General features: G+C 40.6%; 2 protein-coding genes across 3 annotated transcripts in view; one reads left to right on the top strand and one right to left on the bottom strand.

Moving 5' to 3' along the window:
* The window catches only part of LOC104232096 (squamosa promoter-binding-like protein 7), a 22,359-nt gene extending 20,429 nt beyond the window's left edge, over positions 1–1,930 (bottom strand). For both annotated transcript variants that reach the window (XM_070153433.1, XM_009785199.2), the window contains exons 1-2: positions 1,146–1,930; positions 2–147 (exon numbers count right to left, since the gene is read on the bottom strand). In XM_070153433.1, the coding sequence (XP_070009534.1) occupies positions 2–147; positions 1,146–1,744 (745 nt within the window). In that variant the 5' untranslated portion in view covers positions 1,745–1,930. The remainder of the gene's footprint in view (position 1; positions 148–1,145) is intronic.
* Positions 1,931–16,497: 14,567 nt separating this feature from the next.
* LOC138870068 (uncharacterized) lies at positions 16,498–17,358 on the top strand. The gene has a single exon (XM_070147606.1). The coding sequence runs from the start codon at positions 16,498–16,500 to the stop codon at positions 17,356–17,358; it is 861 nt and encodes a 286-aa protein (XP_070003707.1).
* Positions 17,359–23,079: the final 5,721 nt, after the last annotated feature.

The following is a 23,079-nucleotide window of genomic DNA, read 5'->3' as shown; positions in this document are numbered from 1 at the left end:
TCATCAGCCGTTGTGACCTGCCGAGATTCCTTCTCAACAGACATTTTCGAAGAATCAATGGCTTTTCTCCTGCGCCTGTTGTTGTGCCGCTCTAATTTTCTCCTACAACTACGCTTACCTTCATCAAAGTCCGACAAAATATGAAACCTGGAAAAGGTATAGCAGCATTAACATATCGGTTGCATCTGGAATTGGCACGTGCCAATTCAGGATATCTGGCAAATTCTTGACTAGATAGCAATGTGTACCAAACAGTTTCATATAAATACACTTAAGACTTGAAGTGATCAAGTGAAACAAAAGATACAATTAAAATGTCTGTCAAAGTAACTCCAAGGGAAGAGAATCCTTAATTCAAAGACCAAGCTCGTGAGCAGATCCCACATACTATAAGTATACTCAAAGAGCTCAATCAAAGATTAATCTTTTTTTTAAGTACCAACATCACCTATGCGATTAGTTCAATGACTCAATCTAAAGCCATCTTTTGCAAACACATCAACATATATTTCTTGGCAGGCTTTCTGAAACTTCCTTTTTTATCACTTTGAGCATTAATAATGGTTTGATCAGTCATAGTATTACTAAAAGAGGTTTTATATCATTTCTCTTTACTTTTTTTGCATGCTAAATGTGGTAAACGTGGTTGTACTTTCAAATCAATCAACAATCAATTCACGCCTCAAACCCAAACTATTCTGATTCCGTTATATCTACATTTATTCCGCTCGGTTTTGTTCTATCCTCTCATCATTACTCCAGGCTATGATCTACTAGCATAAAACATGTACTTGTGAAATAGAGGTTTAAGTTCTATTCACTCATAACATTATATAAGATATTTACATAATCAAGTCACCTATTAGGTAATTACATGTAAATCTTTTAAAAGCAGTAATTAATAATTTGGTAAAAACAGTAAATAACACTTTTAAACTTCACTGATAGTGTAAAAAGATCTTCACACTGTCACTGTATATAATTACAAGTAAATCTCTTGATAAACAATAATTGATAATTTGGTTTTAGAAAAATGATAACTAACCTGCGATCACATGTTAAATTTCTGATAGTGCAAAAAAAATCAAATCTTTATACAGTCTATAACTTAATCCATTTTAAAAAAAAAAAAAAAGTAAACGTACTTGCCACACTGCTGGCAGTATCGCTTGCTCTGTCCATCAAGAAACACAGCAGTAGCATTAGCACAACGTAAGCAGACCCTATGTCTCTTATGATATCCTTTCAGCTCACTGATATCCGCTTCACAATCGGGTACTTGACACCTCGCCCCAGCAGCTCCGGACGAAGCCCGTAAAGTCCGGGGCCGTTTCTTCCCGGGCCCAATCCCTCCCAACTCCTCTTCCTCCATCTTCTCATCTAACTCGGGACAAGCACACGGGATCCTACCCGCTAAAAAGTTCGAGCACGCCATCCTCGGGTCCCTTTTCCTGACCCGACCAGTATCCGCATCCGCCTCCTGGCTCTGCGGTGAATCTTCCGAAGAGGGTATTATTAAGGGTGCCGCCGGTTCTGTCTCCGTCTCCGGCGGGTGAAGTAACGGGTCGTCGAATGAGATGTTCAATTGTTCTTCGTCGAGGTTGAATTCGAGGAAATCGGACCAATCAAAGAGGGACGAGGAAATTGTCGGGTCATCAAGGGTACCGGAAAGCATAATTTGGGTATTTCTGAATTGGGTCGGAGCTCCGGTTTGTGATGGTGAAGAAGCTTGATTATTATGCATTTTCTGGTCCTAGAAAATGGGAAGTTGGTTTTAGTAAGCGTAGGGGGGGTTGGGTGGGGGGAGGGGGAGAGAAAGGTTTTTGGTTTTGGCGTAGAAGGAAGGAAGAATAGTGGGGGAAAAAGAGATGCAGAGAAGGTCAGCCGTAAGGGTCAGCGGTGGGCGGGTGGGTGGGTGGCGTTTGGTGGTGACACGAAAATGGGGTAGAGAGATTCTCTATGGCAAAAATCAGCTACGTGTGCAAACATGATAATATTGTAGGTCATATCATAAAACTATATCAATGATTAGCGTATGGAATTGGTAAAATATTTATTTATTGGTATGTTTGTTATTTGTGTTATTTTGACATTTTCGGTTTTATTATAATTATTATAGTACAACTGAGCTTTCTTTGCTGAGGATTAAAGGTTACTTAATTTAGACCATCTAGATTCCAACTCATTCCTTTATTGTCAAGTCAATAAAAAATATACATTCATTTAGCCTCTATATAGTACATCTATTTTTTTGGTGTTTTTGAATTTTGATTTCTTTTCTCATACTTTAGGCGGTGAATTCATTTGATTTTTTTGATGAGTAGTACAATTCATAATTCTTTTTAGTTAAACTTCTTAGAAGAATTATAATTAAAAAATATACTAACTCTCCAAATACATATAGTATTAAACAAAATGAAATAAAGAGATAAGTCAATATATAGTATATGAGCAAAAAAAACACGACAAATTATATGATTTTTCCCTTCGTCTTTATCCAGTGAGAGAACTTTATAATCATGACTTTGTTATTTGTCATTAGATATTCGTTGACACAAACTCACACGGTTATACTAGCAACCAGTAACTTCAACCTTCCAAAAATTTCATTTTCAATCTGTTAACCATCCGGAATCCACCCGAGACTCCCCCGGGACCCTAACCAATCATACCAATTAGTCCCAAAACACATTACGGACTTGCTCGAGGCCTCAAATCAGGTAAAGTTACTTCATTGTATGTTACCCTTAAGTTTTCTAATTGAATTGTTTCGTAAAAATGAAACTTAGTTAACTCAAAGAGAGTAAAACAAAAAATAATAATAGTAGTTCATAAAATAGTATACTTAAACTATGATTTTGTTATTTTTAATATGTGGGTTTTTTTTCAGCATGAAAGTTTGGTGGGTTGGTATTTGGTAAGAATAAGAAACTTCTGTATTAAGTGGATCACTTTTGTTTCAGTCACATGCAAAATTGAAAGGCTGAAAATCATGGTGCAAATGGAGAGTAGTACCCTTTAGTTATATATCAGCCTTACATTTTGGCATATAGACACATTAGTGGAACCTTTTCACCTTTATACGTGTCGGAAAAGTAGGGAGAAAAAAAAAATACTCCCCTTTGTCTCGAAAGGAATTATGCCATTTCGATTTCAAAAATCATTTTTTTTTAATTTTGATCATTATTCAAATATAGAATTTTTATGTTTTTCAAAATAAAATATATATTTTTAGAAACTATATAAAAAGTACAATAAGTTACACTAATTAGAAATTTAAGATATATAAAATACTCCCTATGTTCCAGTTTATGTGAACATATTTTCTTTTTGGTTCGTTCAAAAAAGAATGATCCCTTTCCAAATTTGGAAACAATTTAGCTTAAACTTACAATTCTACCCTTAATGAGAAACTTTTATAACCACACAAATACTCTGGGCCCCTTTTTGACTTGTTTAGGACCACACATTCCAAAAGTCTTCATTTTTACTTAAACTCCGTGCACAGTCAAATAGGTTCACATAAATTGGAACGGAGGGAGTATATAAGAAAAGGTTATAGTCAAAGAATAATTTGTTGATTTTCAAAATCCGAAAAATATCATTTTTGGGGAAGGAGGGAATAGTACTATTGTATTGGGAAAAATTAAGTTCATGTATAGAATTAATTATGAGGTGACATGTCATGACACGTGGACTGGTAAAGGAATGACAGTTGGCGAAGAATAGTTGAAAAGGCACGAGCTTTAGTAGGCACGGGCAAAGATCCAAGAAAATCAGAAGGGATAGGTGCTCGGACCTCTTGGTATTCTGAAGACACATCAGAAGAATAAACCTAAATAGCAAAAGGGGTATTGTGATGACCCAAAAGGCCATCACTTATTTTAAAATGAATTATACGTTCCAAGGCATTAAAAATCTCTTTCGGTATCACCTCGATTTGCGTGCACAGTCCGTGCGCGTATCCGAAAAGCCATTATGTGAAAATCTATGAAAAATGATGAATTTTAACTGTAAAATGGATTTAAGTTGACTTCGGTCAATATTTTGAGTAAACGGACCCGGACCCGTATGGGACTTGGGCGTATGCCCGGAATCGAATTCCAAGGTCCCAAGCCCAAGAAATGATTTTTTTTTTAAAATTATTTTCTGGAATTATTTATGAGTTTTGGAAATGAAATGCATTTAGAATTTGAGGGTATCGGGCCCATATTTTGGTTCCGGAGCCAGGTACAGGTCTTATATGTGATTTAAGATGAGTTTGTGAAATTTGGTAATAAACGGAAGTCGTTTGAGGTTATTCGGACCCGTAGTTGTGAAAATTGATACTTTGAAAGTTTTGAGATTTTTCTTAGATTTCTATGTTAAATTCGTTGTTTAAGAGGTTATTTTGGCGATTTGATCGCACAGATAAGTTCATATGATGCTTTGAGTTAGTATGTATGTTTGGTTTGGAGCCTCTAGGGCTCAGGTGAGTTTCAGAAGGTTTTGAACTTGTGAAAAGTTGCAGGTTTTTGCTGTCTCAGTGCACAAAGGTTTTGTTCTTCGCGTTCGCGTGGTCCCACTCGCGAACGCGTAAGGCAATTTCCTCAAGTGCCAGTTTACTCTTCGCAAACGTGGAACTTGGGACGCGAACGCGAGGCTGTGGGGGGAGTACCCTTCGCGAACGCGTCCAGGATCTCGCGAACGCGTAAGGCTAATGGCCTAGGGGGAGGGGTTCACATTTGTTCTACGCGAACGCGACCATCCGACCGCGAACGTGAAGGCTCCAGGAGCTGAAGCTCCGCGAACGCGAGTCAACGAATGCGAACGCGAAGGTCACCTAGCCCTGACCCATCGTGAATGCGATAGGCCTATCGCGAACGCGATGAAGGCCTGCCCAGTGATTTTTAAACAGTAAACAACACTCTCGGGATTAAACCAAAATTTCATAACTTCTTCTTCCAAACTCCAAATTGGGCGATTTTTTAAAGAGAACTTCACCACAAAATCATAGGTATGTAATCTTAGACTCATTTTCTTCAATTTTCATTAACACCCATTAGATTTCTAGGCCTAAATCATGTTCTCAAGGGTAGAAAATTAGGAATTTGGGTAGAGTTAGGGCTTTTTGCATAATTGGGATTTAAACCTTGTTTTGGGGTCGGATTTTGGAACTAATAACATATTCGGACTCGTGGGTGAATGGGTGATCGAGTTTTGGTCCGAACCTCGTGTTTTGACAAAACAGGCTCGGGGTCGATTTTTGACTTTTTGGGGAAAATGACAGAAAACCTATAATTGAGCATTGGGTATGAATTCTTTAGCATTTATTGATGTTATTAAATCAATTTGAACTAGATACGAGTTGTTTGGAGGCGAATTCTAAAGGAAAACCGGTGTTTGAGGCTTGAGTTAGCCGTGGAAGTTCGAGGTAAGTGTTTGGTCCAACCTTAGCTTGAGGGATTATGAGTTGTGTCCTATTTGCTACATGTTACTTGTTGAGTACGACGTATAGGCATGGTAACGAGTATCTATACATTGGTGTCAAGCATGATCGTGAGTCTTAAATTGAAATTGTTATGTTCTTAATAAATACTAGGAATGCCTGAGTTGGTGATTCTCTTTGTTGAGCAAGGATTATGATTATTCTCATGAAAATTACTTATGATTGAGTATTGGTGCTAGTTGAGGTAGTTAGATGTTGGGACAAGTTTGGTTATAGCTGACTTTCCCTTGCGGGACGTATTTACTTATATTGTCGATTTCCTTGCCGGGATAGTGTTGTTTCTTTATTGATCCCTTGTCGAGACTCTTGTTATGATTGGTGTTGAACTGTATATATGGATCGGGTTGCGCACCGCAACAATATTATATTTGAATCGGGTTGCACACCGCAATAATATTATGTTTGGATCGGGTTGCACGCCACAACAATGATATAATTGGATCGGGTTACACGCCGCAACAATAATATAATTGGATCGTGTTGCACGCCGCAACAGTGATAAATAATATGGATCGGGTTGCACGCCGCAACAGTGTTATTATGTTTTGGGATCGGGTTGAGTGCCGCAACAATTGATAATACAACGTGTTTGTAGATTGGTTACGAGTTCCTTATTGTTTTGCTGTAAATTCTAGATTGTCCTTTTGCTTTTCTCTTAGTTTACTGTTGGTATTGATATTCCCCCACAGCATGTACCCCCTCCCATCTTTACTTATTTATTCATGTTTTATTTTCCGCTGCATATTATATAACTGCATAGGTTTATTTGGTAGTTTGGTCCTAGCCTCGTCACTACTTCGCCGGGGTTAGACCAGACACTTACCAGTACATGGGGTCGGTTGTACTGATACTACACTCTGCACTATGTGCAGATCCCGGAGTGGCAGCTTTTGGACCGTAGCATTGGGTGGCTGCCTTCAGTCCAGTTAGAGATCCCGAGGTAGTCCTGCAGGCGTCCGCAGGCCCGGCGTTCTCTTCTATCTTTATATGTATTCTGTTTTCATTTACTTCAGAGATAGATTGTACCTTTCTTTCCAGACATTTGTATGTAGTATTCGTAGTTGGTCTGCGATATTATAATACCGGATTCCGGGTAGAGATGTATGTTAGTATTGTCGTACTGGTTTTGGCTAAGCTATCAGATTAAGTCTTCTGCTTGTATTTATTTATCATTAATATTTCATTATTGATCACATGTTAATTTAAATTGGTAAAAAGTCTAAATAAAAGAGTTAGTGATTCTATATAACGCGACTTGCCTAGCTTTCACGAGTAGGCACCATCACGACTCCTGAGGGTGGGAAATCCGGATCGTGACAAGTTGGTATCAGAGCTCTAGGTTACATAGGTCTCACAATTCACGGACAAGCTTTGTAGAGTCTAAGGGATCGGTGCGGAGATGTCTGTATTTATCCCCTAGAGGATACAAAGTTAGGAAAAACTTCACATTTATTCTTTGTTGTCGTGCGGTTTGGTTTCTCAATGCTAATTAAATTTTACTCTATTCTTTCGCAGATGGCGAGAACACGCGCTTCCTCATCCACCGATCAACAGCCCGAGCCCCCAGCAGCAGCTCCCACGAAGGGCAGAGGGCGAGGCTGAGATCGTGCTAGAGACCGAGGTAGGGGCAGAGCTCAACCCAGAGCAGCAACACCAGCGGCGAAGCCTCAGGTTGACTTTGATGATGAGGTTCCAGCCCAGATAGTTTCGGTGGGCCCATCTCAGGTCCCAGAGAGGTTTATTGCTACCCTAGTACTCCAGGATGCTCTGGTTTGTTTAGTGGGCCTTATGGAGAGTGTCACTCGGGTAGGTTTGCTTCCTGTAGCATCAGCCGTCTCTTAGGCTGGAATACGAGCCCAGACTCCTACTACTCGAACTCCAGAGCAGATGGCTCCCTAATTTCAGACTCCAGCAGCTCAGCCAATTGGAGTAGTTCAGCCGGGTGTGGTAGCTCAGACCGGTGATGGAGCAACTATGTTTGTCGATGCTTTGTGGAGATTGGACAGGTTCACCAAGCTCTTCACTACCACTTTTAGTGGTGCATCTTCTGAGTATCCCCAGGATTATCTAGACAATTGTCATAAGGTTCTCAGGAACATGGGGATAGTGGAGACCAATGGGGTCAATTTTGCTACTTTTTGCTTATCTGGATCCGCCAAAACTTGGTGGAGAGATTATTGTTTGGCTAGACCAGCTGGATCGCCAGCTTTGACTTGGGAGCAGTTTACTCAGCTATTTCTGGAGAAGTTTCTCCCCATCACTCAGAGAGAGATCTATCAGAGGCAATTTGAGCGTCTCCAGTAGGGTTCTATGACTGTTACTCAGTATGAGACCAGATTCATCGACTTGGTCTGACATGCTCTTATCATACTTCCCACCGAGAGAGAGTGGGTGAGGAAGTTCATTGAGGGACTTATCCATCCTATTCGACTTCAGATGGCTAAGGAGACTGGGAGTGAGATTTCTTTCTAGGAGGTGGCCAATGTGGCCAGGAGAGTTGAGATGGTTCTATCGCAGGGAGGTGGTCAGGGGTCTGACAAGAGGCCTCGTCATTCAGGCCGATTCAGTTGTACCTCGTCTGGAGGCAGAGATTCGTATGGTAGAGGCCATACCCCTAGGCCTTTTCAGTCAACCCTTCAGGTTTCTCACGGTGCTTCAGGTGGCCGTGGTTCTCATATGCAGTATTCTGATCAGCAGCCCTATAGTGCACCACCAGCTCCTATCAGTGCACCGCCGCTCCAGAGTTTTCGGGGCGGTCATTCAGGTTGCTAGGGTCAGTCTCAGTTTCCTCAGCCGCAACATTCAGGTGGATGCTATGAGTGCGGTGAGTATGGTCATATCTAGAGGGCTTGTCCGAGATTGGTGGGTACTCAATCGCAGTAGTAGGGTTCCCGTGCTATGGTTCAGGCGCCGGGTATTCCATAGCTCGCTCAGCCAGCTAGAGGTGGGGGTAGAAGTGCTAGAGGTGGAGGTAGAGGTGTTAGAGGTGGAGCTCAGACCACTAGAGGTGGAGGACAGCCAACTGCAGGCCATCCCAGAGATGTAGTCCAGGGTGGTAGGGCCCAACCCCGATGTTATGCTCTTCCAGCCAGGCTTGAGGTTGAGGCTTCCAATGCGGTTATCACAGGTACTGTCCTGGTTTGTGGCAGAGATGCTTCAGTTTTATTTGATCTAGGGTCTACATACTCCTATGTGTCATCCTATTTTTCACCGTATCTGGTCATGCCTAGTGAATCCTTGAGTGTCCCTATATATGTGTCTACACCGATGGGTGATTCTATTATGGTAGATCGAGTCCATCGTTCTTGTATAGTTGTGATTGGGGGTCTTGAGACTCATGTAGATTTGTTACTTTTGGACATGGTTGATTTTCATGTCATACTGAGGATGTACTAGTTATCACTTGACCATGCTATCTTGGACTGTCATGCCAAGACTGTGACCTTAGCCTTGCCGTGTTCACCTCGTTTGGAGTGGAGAGGGACTCCTGGTCATTCTACCCATAGTGTTATCTCTTATGTGAAGGCTCGGCGTATGGTCGAGAAGGGGTGTTTGGCCTATTTGGCATATGTTCGTGATTTTAGTGTCGAGGTTCCCTCTATTGATTCTGTGCCTGTTGTTCGTGAGTTCCCTAAGGTATTTCCTTCAGACTTGTCGGGTATGGCATCCGACAGGGATATTGACTTCTGCATTGATTTGGCTCCAGGCACTCAGCCCATTTCTATCTCACCATATCGTATGGCCCCGCTTGAGTTGAAAGAGTTAAAGGAGCAGTTGCAAGACTTGCTTGAAAAAGGTTTCATCAAACCTAGTGTTTCGCCTTGGGGTGCGCCAGTGTTGTTTGTTAAGAAGAAGGACGAATCGATGAGAATGTGTATTGATTATCGGCAGTTGAACAAGGTTACAATCAAGAATAAGTATCCGTTGCCGAGGATTGATGATTTGTTTGATCAGCTTCAGGGTGCCAAGGTATTTTCGAAGATTGACTTGAGATCTGGCTACCATCAGTTGAGGATTAGGACATCTGATGTCCCTAAGACAGCTTTCCGCACTTGGTACGGGCATTATAAGTTTTTGGTAATGTCATTCGGGTTGACAAATGCCCTAGAAACTTTTATGGATTTGATGAACCGAGTGTTCAGGCCTTACTTGGATTCGTTCATGATAGTCTTCATTGATGATATTTTGATCTATTCCCGCAGCCGGGAGGAGCACGAGCAGCATCTTAGAGTGATTATTAAGACTCTGAGGGATAGTCAGTTGTATGCCAAGTTTTTGAAGTGTGAGTTCTGGTTGAGTTCAGTTGCATTCCTGGGTCATGTTGTATCCGCAGAAGGTATTCAGGTTGATTCGAAGAAGATTGAGACAGTCAAGAACTAGCCTAGACCAGCATCAACTACAAAGATCCGGAGTATCTTGGGTTTGGCAGGCTACTATCATCGGTTTGTGGAGAGGTTTTCGTCCATTGCAGCTCCGATGACCAGGTTGACACAGAAGGGTGCCCAATTTAGGTAGTCAGACAAGTGCGAGGCGAGCTTTCAAAAGCTCAAGACAGCTTTGACTACGGCACCAGTGTTGTTTTGCCTACAGGTTCAGGGCCATATACAGTTTATTGTGATGCATCTCGTATTGAACTTGGTGCGGTGTTGATGCAAGAGGGCAAGGTCATTGCCTATGCTTCGCGGCAGTTGAAGATTCATAAGAAGAACTATCCGGTTCATGATTTGGAGTTGGCAGCCATTGTTCACGCGTTGAAGATTTGGAGGCATTATCTGTATGGTGTGGCTTGTGAGGTATTCATGGATCACAAGAGTCTGTAGTACTTGTTCAAGCAGAAGGAGTTGAATTTGAGGTAGAGAAGGTGGTTGGAGCTGTTGAAAGACTATGATATCACCATCTTATATCATCCTGGAAAGGCCAATGTGGTGGCTGATGCTTTGAGTAGGAAGTCAGCTAGTATGGACAGTTTTGCTTATATCCCAGTCGGTGGGAAAGGCCAATCAGTTCAGGAGGTTGGATGTTTCTGAGCCCAGCAGTGTGTTAGCTTGCACGGTCGCTCGTTCTTCTTTATTGGAGCGTATCCGAGATCGGTAGTATGATGATCCCCATTTGTGTGTCCTTAGAGACACGGTGCAACACAGAAGTGCCAAGCAGGTTACCTTAGGAGATGATGAAGTTCTGAGATTGCAGGGTCGAGTTTGTGTACCTAATGTGGATGGACTCCGAGAATTGATTTTAGAGGAGGCCCATAGTTCCAAGTACTCTATTCATCCGGGCGCCGCTAAGATGTACCAGGATTTTTGGCAGCATTATTGGTGGCGGAGAATGAAGAAGGACATTGTTGCTTATGTGGCTCGGTGTTTGAACTGTCAGCAGGTTAAGTACGAGCATCAGAGGCCCGGTGGGTTGTTCCAGAAGATTGAGATTCCTGAGTAGAAGTGGGAGTGTATCACTATGGACTTCGTTGTTGGGCTCCCACAGACTTAGAGGAAATTCGACGCAGTGTGGGTTATTGTTGATAGGCTGACCAAGTCAGCACATTTCATTCTTGTGGCAGTCTCCTATTCTTCTGAGAGGTTAGCTGAGATCTATATCCGGGAGATTGTATGTCTTCATGGTGTGCGTGTGTCTATCATTATCGAGGTACGCAGTTTACCTCACATTTCGGGAGAGCAGTTCAGCGAGAGTTGGGCACACGAGTTGAGTTGAGCACATCGTTTCATCCTCAGACGAACGGGCATTCCGAGCGGACTATTCAGATTTTGGAGGATATGTTCCGAGCTTGTGTCATTGACTTTTGAGGCTTGTGGGATCAATTTTTGCCTCTAGCAGAGTTTGCCTACAACAACAGCTACCAGTCGAGTATCCAGATGGCTCCTTATGAGGCTTTGTATGGTAGGCGGTGTCGATCGCTAGTTGGATGGTTCGAGCTGGGGGAGGCTCGGTTGTTGGGTACAAATCTAGTGCAGGATGCCTTGGACAAGGTCAGGATTATTCGGGATAGGTTTCGTACAGCTCAGTCCAGGCAAAAGAGTTATGCTGACTGCAAGGTTCATGATTTGGCTTTCATGTTCGGCGAGTGGGTATTGCTTCGAGTGTCGCCTATGAAGGGCGTGTTGAGATTTGGGAAGAAGGGCAAGCTTAGCCCTAGGTTCATTGGCCCATTTGAGATTTTTGATCGAGTGGGAGGGGTGGCTTACAGACTTGCATTGCCGACGAGCTTATCAGTCGTGCATCCAGTGTTTCATGTGTCCATGCTTCGGAAATATCATGGCGACCCATCCCACGTGTTAGATTTCAGCACTGTCCAGTTGGACAAGGACTTGTCTTATGAGGAGGAGCCATTAGCCATTCTAGATCAGCACGTTCGTCAGTTGAGATCAGAGAATTTCCCTTCTATTCGTGTTTAGTGGAGAGGTCAGCCTGCTGAGGCATTGAACTGGGAGTCCGATATGCGGAGCCATTATCCCCATCTTTTCCCCAACTCAGGTACTTCCTTCTTATGTCCGTTCGAGGATGAACAGTTGTTTTAGATGTGGAGAATATGATGACCCAAAAACTTGTTTTAAAATGAATTCTGCATTCTGAGGCCTTAAAAACCTCTTTCGGCATCACCTAGATTTGCATGCGCAGTCCGGGCGCGTATCCAAAAGCCATTATGTGAAAATCTATGAAAAATGATGAATTTTGACTATAAATAGATTTAAGTTGACTTCGGTCAATATTTTGGGTAAACGGACCCGGACCCATGATTTGACGATTTCAGAGGGTCCATAGGAAAATATGGGACTTGGGCGTATGCCCGGAATCGAATTCTGAGGTCCCAAGCCCGAGAAATGAATTTTTAAAGAAAATTATTTTCTGAAATAATTTATGAGTTTTGGAAATGCAATGCGTTTAGAATTTGAGGGTATCGGGCCCGTATTTTGGTTCCGGAGCCCGGTACAGGTCTTATATGTGATTTAAGATGAGTTTGTGAAATTTGGTACGAAATGGAAGTCGTTTGAGGTGATTCGGACCCGTAGTTGTGAAAATTGATACTTTGAAAGTTTTGAGATTTTTATGCTAAATTCTTTGTTTAAGAGGTTATTTTGGCGATTTGATCGCACAGATAAGTTCATATGATGCTAGTATGCATGTTTGGTTTGGAGCCCCGAGGGCTCGGGTGAGTTTCGGATGGGTTTCGAAAGGTTTTGAACTTGTGAAAAGTTGCAGGTTTTTGCTATCTCAGTGCATAGAGGTTTTGTTCTTCGCATTCACGTGGTCCCACTCGCGAACGCGTAAGGCAATTTCCTCAAGTTCCAGTTTACTCTTCGCGAATGCGTCCAGGATCTCGCGAACGCGTAAGGCTAATGGCCTGGGGGGAGGGGTTCACATTTGTTCTACGCGAATGCGGCCATCCGACCGCGAACGCGAAGGCTCCAGGAGCTGAAGCTCCGCGAACGCGAGCCGACGAATGCGAACGCGAAGGTCACCTAGGCCTGACCCATCGTGAACGCGACATGCCTATCGCGAACATGATGAGGGCCTGCCCAGTGATTTTTAAACAGTAAACAACACATCCGGGATTAAACCAAAATTTCATAACTTCTTCTTCCAAACTCCAAATTGGGCAATTTTTAAAAGAGAACTTCATCGCAAATTATAGGTATGTAACCTTAGACTCATTTTCTTCAATTTCTATTAACACTCATTAGATTTCTACGCCTAAATCATGTTCTTAAGGGTAGAAAATTAGGGATTTGGGTAGAGTTAGGGCTTTTTTCATAATTGGGATTTAGACCTCGTTTTTTGGGTTGGAATTTGGAACTAATTACATATTCGGGCTCGTGGGTGAATGGGTGATCGGATTTTGGTCCGAACCTCATGTTTTGACCAAGCGGGCCCGGGGTCAATTTTTGACTTTTTGGGGGAATAGAAAACCTATAATTGAGCATTAGGTACGAATTCTTTAGCATTTATTGATATTGTTAAATCAATTTGGACTAGATACGAGTTGTTTGGAGGCGAATTCTAAAGGAAAATCGGTGTTTGAGGCTTGAGTTGGCCGTGGAAGTTCGAGGTAAGTGTTTGGTCTAATCTTAGCATGAAGGATTATGAGTTGTGTCCTATTTGCTACATGTTACTTGTTGAGTACGACGTATAGGCATGGTGACGAGTATCTATACGTTGGTGTCAAGCATGACCGTGAGTCTTAAATTGGAATTGTTGTGTGCTTAATAAATACTACGAATGCCTGAGTTGGTGATTCTCTGTGTTGGGCAAGTATTATGATTATTCTCATGGAAATTACTTATGATTGAGTATTGGTTCTAGTTGAGGTAGTTAGATGTTGGACAAGTTTGGTTATAGCTGATTTTCCCTTGCTGAGACGTATTTACTTATATTGTCGATTCCCTTGCCGGGATAGTGTTGTTTCTTTATTGATCCCTTGCCGTGACTCTTGTTGTGATTGGTATTGAACTGTATATGTGGATCGGGTTGCGCGCTGCAACAATATTATATTTGGATTAGGTTGCACGCCGCAACAATATTATATTTGGATTGGGTTGCATGCCGCAACAATGATATAATTGGATCGGGTTGCATACCGCAACAATAATATAAATGGATCGGGTTGCACGCCGCAACAGTGATAAATAATATGGATCCGGTTGCATGCTGCAACAGTATTATTATGTTTTGGGATCGGGTTGTGTGCGCACAAAAATTGATAATACAAAGTGCTTGTAGATTGGTTACGAGTTCCTTATTGTTTTGCTGTAAATTCTAGATTGTCCTTATGTTTTTCTCTTAGTTTACTGTTGGTATTGATATTCCCTCACAACATGTACCCCCTCCCATCTTTACTTGTTTATTCCTGCTTTATTTTCCGCTGCATATTATATAACTGCACAGGTTTATTTGGTAGTCTGGTCCTAACCTCGTCACTACTTCGCCGGGGTTAGGCCGGGCACTTACCAACACATGAGGTCGGTTATGTTGATACTACACTCTACACTATGTGCAGATCTTGGAGCGGCTGCTTTTGGACCGTAGCATTGGGTGGCTACCTTCAGTCTAGTTAGAGATCCCGAGGTAGTCCTGCAGGTGTCCGCAGGCCCAACGTTCTCTTCTATCTTTATATGTATTTTGTTTTCATTTACTTCAGAGATAGCTTGTACCTTTCTTTCCAGATATTTGTATGTAGTATTCGTAGTTGGTCCGTGATATTATGACACCGGATTCCGGGTAGAGATGTATGTTGGTATTGTCGTACTGGTTTTGGCTAAGTTATCAGATTATGTCTTCCGCTTGTATTTATTTATCATTAATATTTTATTGTTGATCGCATGTTAATTTAAATTGTTAAAAAGGCTAGATAGAAGAGTTAGTGATTCTGTACTACGCGGCTTCCCTAACTTTCATGAGTAGGCGCCATCACGACTCCCGAGGGTGAGAAATCCGGGTTGTGACAGGTATAGATACGTATTATTAGTAATTAATAGGCATTAATTATGGAAAACATTATAGAATTAAATCAGTTACGATTACCAATTATAACGTTACATTAAATGTTATTAATTGTCCATAATGACTCCATTATGAAAGGAGAAAAACGTATTACTTAGAAATAACTATAAAAGCCGAGGACTGAACATTTGTAAGAACACGAAATACTATTGGAATATACTGATTTACTTTGCTTTCTATTCAGTTATTATTTACATCAATCATTCCTATTTCTACTTGATTATCAGTAACTCGAGTTCTTCTAAAAATATGCTTTGACCGAAATCACTATTTTTGGTTAAACAAATTGGTTCCGTTACGGGGAATCTGATAATCATCTGCTTTCCAAATCGATTCTTTTATCAAAAATGATCATGTCGAACGTCAACGACAATAACCAACACAATTTACCACCTCAAGATCCACAACATCAAATGAACGATCCAGATGACAGAACCCCACCTCCTTCGCCACAACATTCTCAGCGACAGTCACGAGAGGGGACTCCAAACGGATCTGAATCAAATCAAAATGACAGAGTTGCAAATGAATAAGCCCTTGATGAAGCTCTTAAGAAATTAATTACTCAACAGGTCAATAATGCCCTCCAGGCTTTTACCAGCAAGTTACCGGTTGCACCACCAACTCCAAATAACAACACTGTGGAAAACCCTCATTCTGGACTCGTTAATTCAGGAAGTGGTGGAACTCCCAGCGAGTCTCGTGATGGAGAACCATGTAACATAGTTAATTCTGATTTACAAAATTTGGTATTAATTGCAGAAATAGCTCAAGGAGCAAAGCGACCGCATAGAGCAAATATCTGGAGTACCGCCTGTAATTAAGGGAATAGATATGGACAAATATTCACAACAACCTTGGAAGCCCAGTGCTGCTTCTCTACTGCTTCCAAAGAAATTCAAAATGCCCGATATTCCAAAATACGATAGAATAACTGATCCACGAGACCACGTGACTGCATTCACAACTGGTGTAAAGGGCAACGACTTGACCAAACAAGAAATTGAATCAGTATTGATCAAAAAATTCGGTGAAACACTTACTAAGGGAGCATTAACATGGTATTCTCTTTTACCCGAAAATTCTATTCTTTTGCTGAGCTTGCAGATTCATTTATCAAAGCACACTCGGGAGCTCAAAAAGTCGAAAAAAGAATAGAGGATATTTTTAAAATAAAGCAAGGAGATTCAGAGCTGCTTAGAGAATTTGTAGACAGATTCCAGTGTGAAAGGATGATGTTGCCGCGTGTACCTAATAACTGGGCAGCTATGGCTTTTGCTAGTAATTTTAATGAGAAATTTTCAGAAGCCACGAGACAACTCAAGGAAAGTCTACGTGAATTTCCAGTAACAACTTGGAATGATGTTTACAACAGATACAACACGTAGTTAAGGATAGAAGAAGATACCATCTCTCGGTCTCAAAAAGAGGAGAGAGCAAGTTCGAGACGTGCTGAAACTGAAAAAAGGACCGGTAAAAACAGATACGAGCCCTACATGGGACCAACAGGAAGAGACTCGCGTTCAAAGCAGGATAACTCAAGGTACGATCATAGATCGAGAGATAGAGAGTCAGGCTCATCGTCAAGGTTTGGTAAAGAGCAAAACGCACGAGAGATGGGAGATGGTGATAGAGGCTCAAAGGTAAAATTTGGCGATTACAATTTCAATGTTAGCACATCAGAGTTAGTAGCAGTATTAAGAAGCATGGGTGATAAGGTGGGGTGGCCAAATAAAATAAGATCAAACCCGAATAGGCGAAATCCTGATTTCTGGTGCGAGTTTCACAACGATCATGGTCACAAAATGACAGATTGTAGATTGTTGCAAGGTGAAGTTGACCATATATTAAAGCAAGGATATCTAACCAAATTGTTTAGTGAAAAATATAAGCAAGCGTATATGAAGAACATGCAGGAGCCCCCTAAAACACCTTCACCAAAAAGGACTGTTAACGTTATAAGCGGAGGAGAAGAAATTAATGGCGTGACATATATGTCAGCCAAAAAAGTTTCTAAGATTACAGTCACACATGGGAAGCGGGTTCGACATGTTTTGGAAGAAGAAAGTATTACATTTGAAGATGCAGAAGCAGATGGTGTACTAACTCCACACAATGATGCACTGGTAATATCTTTACTTGTACATGACACTAATGTGAAAAGTGTTTTGATTGATCCAGGAAGCTCCGTGAACATCATTTTGCTAAGAGTGTTAAACGAAATGAAAGCTAAAGATAAGTTGGTGGCCAAGGCGCATACTTTATCTAGTTTTGGCAACTCAAGCGTCGTAACAAAAGGAGATGAGTCACAATATTCGCAGAAGGAGTTGTCAAAGATACGAAATTTCAGGTGGTAAAGATGGATATGGCTTATAATATGATTCTCGGTAGACCATGGATTCACGAAATGGATGTTGTGCCATCTACCCTGCATCAAGTTATTAAATTCTCTTCACAATGGGGAATACGTCAAATCTGTGGTGATCAACAGACATCTAGAAGCATCAACTCCGTAGGAGATTCGAGCGCAAAAAATGAAGAAAAATAGTAATTACAGAATCTAGTTGAGGATGTTGCAACACAAGCCTCAACTGAACACGGGCGGACAGATGTAGACTCGAGGCCAGATTCCATCCAAGAACTAGAAGAAAATGAAAACATCAAAACGACAATTGCAGAGTTGGAAGCTATAGAACTATTCACACATTGGCCTGAAAGGAAAGTCTACATTGAGGCCAACCTAAGCCACGAAATGAAAGGTAAGTTGACTGAATTTTTGAAAACTCACGTGGATTGTTTTTCTTGGTCACATTCTAATATGACAGGAATACCCCTGGAAGTAATGACTCACAAGTTAAATGAATATCCATCATATCCACCTATCAAACAAAAGAAAAGAAAGCAAGGGTCTTTCAAGAATTAGGTGATTCAAGATGAGGTTTAAAAACTTCTAAAAATTGGGTCAATCCGTGAGGTAAAATATCCAAATTGGTTAGCTAATACCATAGTAGTACCTAAAAAGAATAGAAAGTGGAGAGTTTGTGTAGATTATACTGACCTAAACAAAGCTTGTCCTAAAGATTCTTTTCCATTACCGCATAATATCAACTAATTGATGCTACTACAGGATATGAGTTGTTAAGTTTTTTAGATGCATATTCAGGGTATAACCAAATCAAAATGGATCCAATAGATGAGAAAAAAACTTCATTTATAACAGACAGGGGGACTTATTGTTACAAAGTAATGCCATTTGGTCTAAAAAACGCCGGAGCCACATATCAAAGGTTGGTGACCAAAATGTTTCAAGAACATTTAGGGAAAACCATGGAAGTCTACATAGATGATATGCTGGTCAAGTCACAACAAGCAGGGGATCATATCCAACACTTGTCTGATACATTTCAGATTCTCCGTAAATTTAACATGAAGTTAAACCTCGAGAAATGTGCATTTGGCATTTCATCAGGTAAGTTTTTGGGATTTCTTGTTTCTAACTGTGACATTGAAGTAAATCCCGCGCAGATTAAATCTATTGAGGAAACTCTGATACACTTACGAGTAAAAAAGAGGTACAGAGACTGACCGGAAGAATTGCAGTCTTGGGAAGATTTATTTCCAAATCATCAGAAAAATGTTTTAGGTTCTTTTCAGCTCTAAATAAGCAGGATCAGTTCGAATGGTCTGAGCAATGTCAGCAAACGCTCAAAAATTTGAAAGTATACTTGTCAAATCTACCGTTGCTCGCGAAACCAAAGGATGGGGAAAAATTACTTATCTACCTTGTTGTTTCAGAAGTAGCGGTGAGTGCTATTTTAGTTTGTGAAGATCAAGGTAAACATTCTCCAATTTACTATGTTATCAAGTCATTATTAGATGCTGAGACTCGGTATCCTCATCTAGAAAAACTTGCACTTGCATTAATTATGACATATAGGAAATTAAGACCTTATTTTCAATGCACCCCATCTCTGTAGTAACTGCCTATCCCCTACACAATATATTACATAAACACGAGTTATCAGGTAGGTTAGCCAAGTGGGCCATAGAGTTAAGTGAATATGACATTACATATCAACCTAGAACTACAATAAAGTCACAGGTGTTGGCAGATTTTGTGGCCGATTTTAGCCAAAGGATGCAACTAGAAGCAGAAAAAGAACTACAAGTATTCAACAGGTCTAATCCAAGAACTTGGACTTTATTTACCCATGGTTCATCGAATGTGAAAGGGGCAGGTCTAGGAATTGTTTTGGTACCACCTACGGGTGAAACCATACGACAAGCCATAAAATGTCACCTTGTTACTAACAATGAGGCAGAGTATGAAGTTGTGATTGCAGGTTTAGTACTGGCACGCGAGCTTGGCATAGAACAGGTCGTAATCAAAAGCGATTCGCAGCTCGTAGTTAACTAAATGCTGGGGACTTATATAGCCAGAGAGGCAAGAATGCATCAATACCTAGAAAAGGCATGTGATCTGGTTAGGCAATTCCAAACCTGGAAAGTTTTGCAGATACCGAGAGAAGGAAATGTCAAGGCAGACGCCCTAGCTAATCTTGCATCTGCGGCAGAAGTGATAAATGATGAAAATGCTTCTGTAATTCATTTATTTTATTCAGTACTTGATCAAGACAAAAACGAGGTAAATTTCAATAATTTAACTTGGGATTGGAGGAACGAGATTGTCACTTTTTTACAGTATGGAATTTTCCCTGAATATAAGAAAAAGGCTCAAGCACTTCGCAAAAAAGCTGCTCGATACTGTTTAAAGCAAGACAATCTTTATCGTAAAATGTTCGGTGGTCCCCTAGCAAGATGCCTCGGACCTTCTCAAACAGAGTATGTGATGAGAGAAATACACGAGGGGCATTGTGAAAATCACGCGAGAGGAAGATCCTTAGTGAAAACCATGATTAGAGTCGGTTATTATTGGCCTAAAATGGAAAAAGATGCGGAAAATTTTGTGGCTAAATGTGACAAGTGCCAAAGATACGGTAACAATATGCATAGACCTGCAGAATTATTACATCAGGTCATTGCACCGTGGCCTTTTATAAAGTGGGGGATGGACATCGTGGGACCACTATTGCTAGCCAAAGGCAAGGTATGATTTTTGCTAGTACTTACTTATTACTTTACTAAGTGGGTAGAAGCAGGTGCTTTTAAACAGGTACGAGAAAAAGAGGTTAGAGATTTCATTTGGCAAAACATCATATGCCGATTCGGCGTACCAAAGGAAATCGTATGTGATAACGGCCTGCAATTTATAGGCGCACAAATCATAGAATTTTTCAAAGTAGGCAAGTTAAAAGGTTTACTTCAATGCCTTACCATCCGGTGGGTAATGGACAAGCTGAATCAACGAATAAAGTCATTATCAACAATCTGAAGAAAAGGTTGGAGGAATCAAAAGGCAATTGGCCAGAGGTATTACATGGTGTTTTGTGGGCTTTCCGCACAACCGCAAAAATAAGTACGGGGGAAACACTGTTCTCACATATATACAGAGCTGAAGCCTTGATCCCAGTCGTGATAGGGGAGACAAGAACGAGATATACACAAGCAACTGAGAAGTCAAACGAAGAAGAAATGCGAATAAACCTAGATTTACTTGAAGAAAGGAGGGAAGCTACATTATAAGGATAGCAGCGCAAAAACAAGTTATGGAACGATACTATAATCGAAAAGCTCATCTCAAATACTTCAATATTGGGGACTTCGTCCTCAAGAAGGTTTTCCAATCAACGAGAGCAACTAATGTGGGAAAGTTAAGTCCAACTTGGGAAGGACCTTATAAGATTTACGGTATCGCAGGAAAAGGAGCATACGAGCTGAAAACAATGGATGGCAAGATTCTACCTTTGCATTGGAATGTTGTTCATCTGAAGAGATACTATTTCTAAGGAAAGGAAATGTCCACGGGTAGGTACCCATATTTTTAAATTTTATTTTTGAATTGTTAAAATTTTACTAACGATTTTAGATGATAGGCAAAAAGCTAGCCCACACTAAATAATGAATTACGACCGGCAAGACACGTGAAAAAAATATAATTCCCGGTCTAGGGTTATAACTATTCTGATAGAAATTAAAATGGGTTAAGCAGTCTTCATCTAAAATTATATGTCTGAGTCCCGTATATTTTTCCTTTTTAGGAAAAGGACCGCATGGAAGGAGTAATCAAGTGCTCGAGATTTCATACTTCAAAGCTCAAACACTTGGGGGACTATATAATATACATAGGACATATGTATAAAGAAGGCAAAGAAGATTGAATGCAAGTTAAATCCAAGTCAAGCCCAAAAGTCTACTCATCAAATGTATCAAGTGCAGAGCAAAGTTACGAGCCAACAACACAAGCCAGTCAAAAAAACCTTCATATAGATTTTAAAATCTTATGATGTCTAGGTTAAAGTCTATGTTTAGTTATGGGTAAAAAAAAACCTTAGATTTTATTTCCTTTTTGCAAATCTGTTGTAATAAAAACAGTTACGAAGAGTTATAGAAGATATTTAAATACATGTAAGATGTTACTTAAACTTGATAAAGTTTAGATAAAAACTTTATCAAAGTTATTTCAAGAAACATGTGTGTTCCTATTTTTTTCCGTATATTTACACCATTATGAAGTTGAGATGTCTTCTTCATTAAGTGTCGTATATAAAAGGGTCCTCTTTTATAAATTCATGTTTGATTCAGATATCCATAAAGTTAATAAAGCATTTTTTTAAAAAAAATGCAAAAAAGGTAAGACAAAAACCCACGAATTAACAAACAAAACCTTAAATATAAAGGCAAAAAAGAGCAAAACAGAAGCTCAAGATAATTAAGTCAAACAAAAACTTCAAAGTATTAAGTTTAGACTAAGTATGAACTTAGTCATAAACTGATTGTCATTTGTACAAAATGCCCCGAAAAGGTGTGGGGACTTGTCATTTTCAAAAACCAAACCCCTAAATGGGACCAAGGGTAAAACCACCAAGAAAAAAAAGGAATTACACTTCACAATCTTTCACTAAGGGGCAGAAGAAGGATCTAAAGCGGTATCATTAGCAGCAGAAGGTTTGAGTTGACTTGAAGAAGCTGGGGCATTCACCGTACCCATATCATCTTCAACATGCTCAGGAGTGTCAGCCATGGGAGATTGAAAATCTTGGCATTGTTGAGTTTTTTCAATAGTCTCCTTTATCTTGGCTAACTCAACATCCAAGTTAAAACCCTCTTGGCTAGCCTCCACAAGGGTATCGTGGCGTGTGTTTAAAATATCCCAACTCACTTCAATAGCAGTCTTGTTCTCAAGAATCTCATAATCTCTATCCCACTGATCGATCTCGTTTCTGAGATTTTCATTCTCAGCCAAGGCAGTATCATAAGAAGATTGCAGAGGAGCAAGTGAACTTTCTAAAGAACTGACCTTATCAGAAGACTCACAAAGATCTTCTTGGGTCTGAGTAAGTGTTTGCACGAGTTCGCCAGTGTAAACCTCTTTCTCGCTTAGCAAAACCTTCAACCTTCTAATCTTTTCACTGGCCTTAGAGAGTTGTTCAGAAAACGATGTCTCGAGGAGATTTTTGTCCTTGTCAGCTTGATTTGAGGAAGCCTTCTCAACTGTTAACTCTGAAGTCAAAACCTTCAACTGCTGCTCTAAGGTGCACTTACTTTCTTCTAACATTAGGCTTTCATATTGTTCTTTCCAGTTGTCCGCTTCAATCTGATAATCATGCATTAACTGCTCCGTATGAGAAAACCTCTTCATCATCTCTGTGCCAACAAGATTGATCTAAAAAAAAGAAAAGGATAAGAACCTTAATAAAAGAAGGATGGAATAAAGTGTGAAAAGTAACAAATACCTTCAATGATGACTGCACTATGTCATTCATCCAAGTCAAAGAGTTGTGACTCTCGAGCTTGAATTTTTCAACTCGACCGATCAGAGGTTTCAACCACACGTCAACCCGACCTGACTTTCTCAAAAGGTTACCATCAGCAGGAACCTCAATGATAATCTGCTTCATTGCTCCACTTCCACTCGAGGAACTAACCTCAGTATGAGGGACAGTAGTAGGGGGAACTGT

This window comes from Nicotiana sylvestris, chromosome 1, assembly GCF_000393655.2.
Source record: "Nicotiana sylvestris chromosome 1, ASM39365v2, whole genome shotgun sequence".
NCBI classification, from domain to species: domain Eukaryota; kingdom Viridiplantae; phylum Streptophyta; class Magnoliopsida; order Solanales; family Solanaceae; genus Nicotiana; species Nicotiana sylvestris.
This window is presented reverse-complemented; position numbering and strand designations above follow the sequence as displayed.

Excerpts from the sequence above, each read along its gene's own strand:
- LOC138870068 (XM_070147606.1), top strand. The coding sequence starts at position 16,498 with ATGGGACCAACAGGAAGAGACTCGCGTTCAAAGCAGGATAACTCAAGG.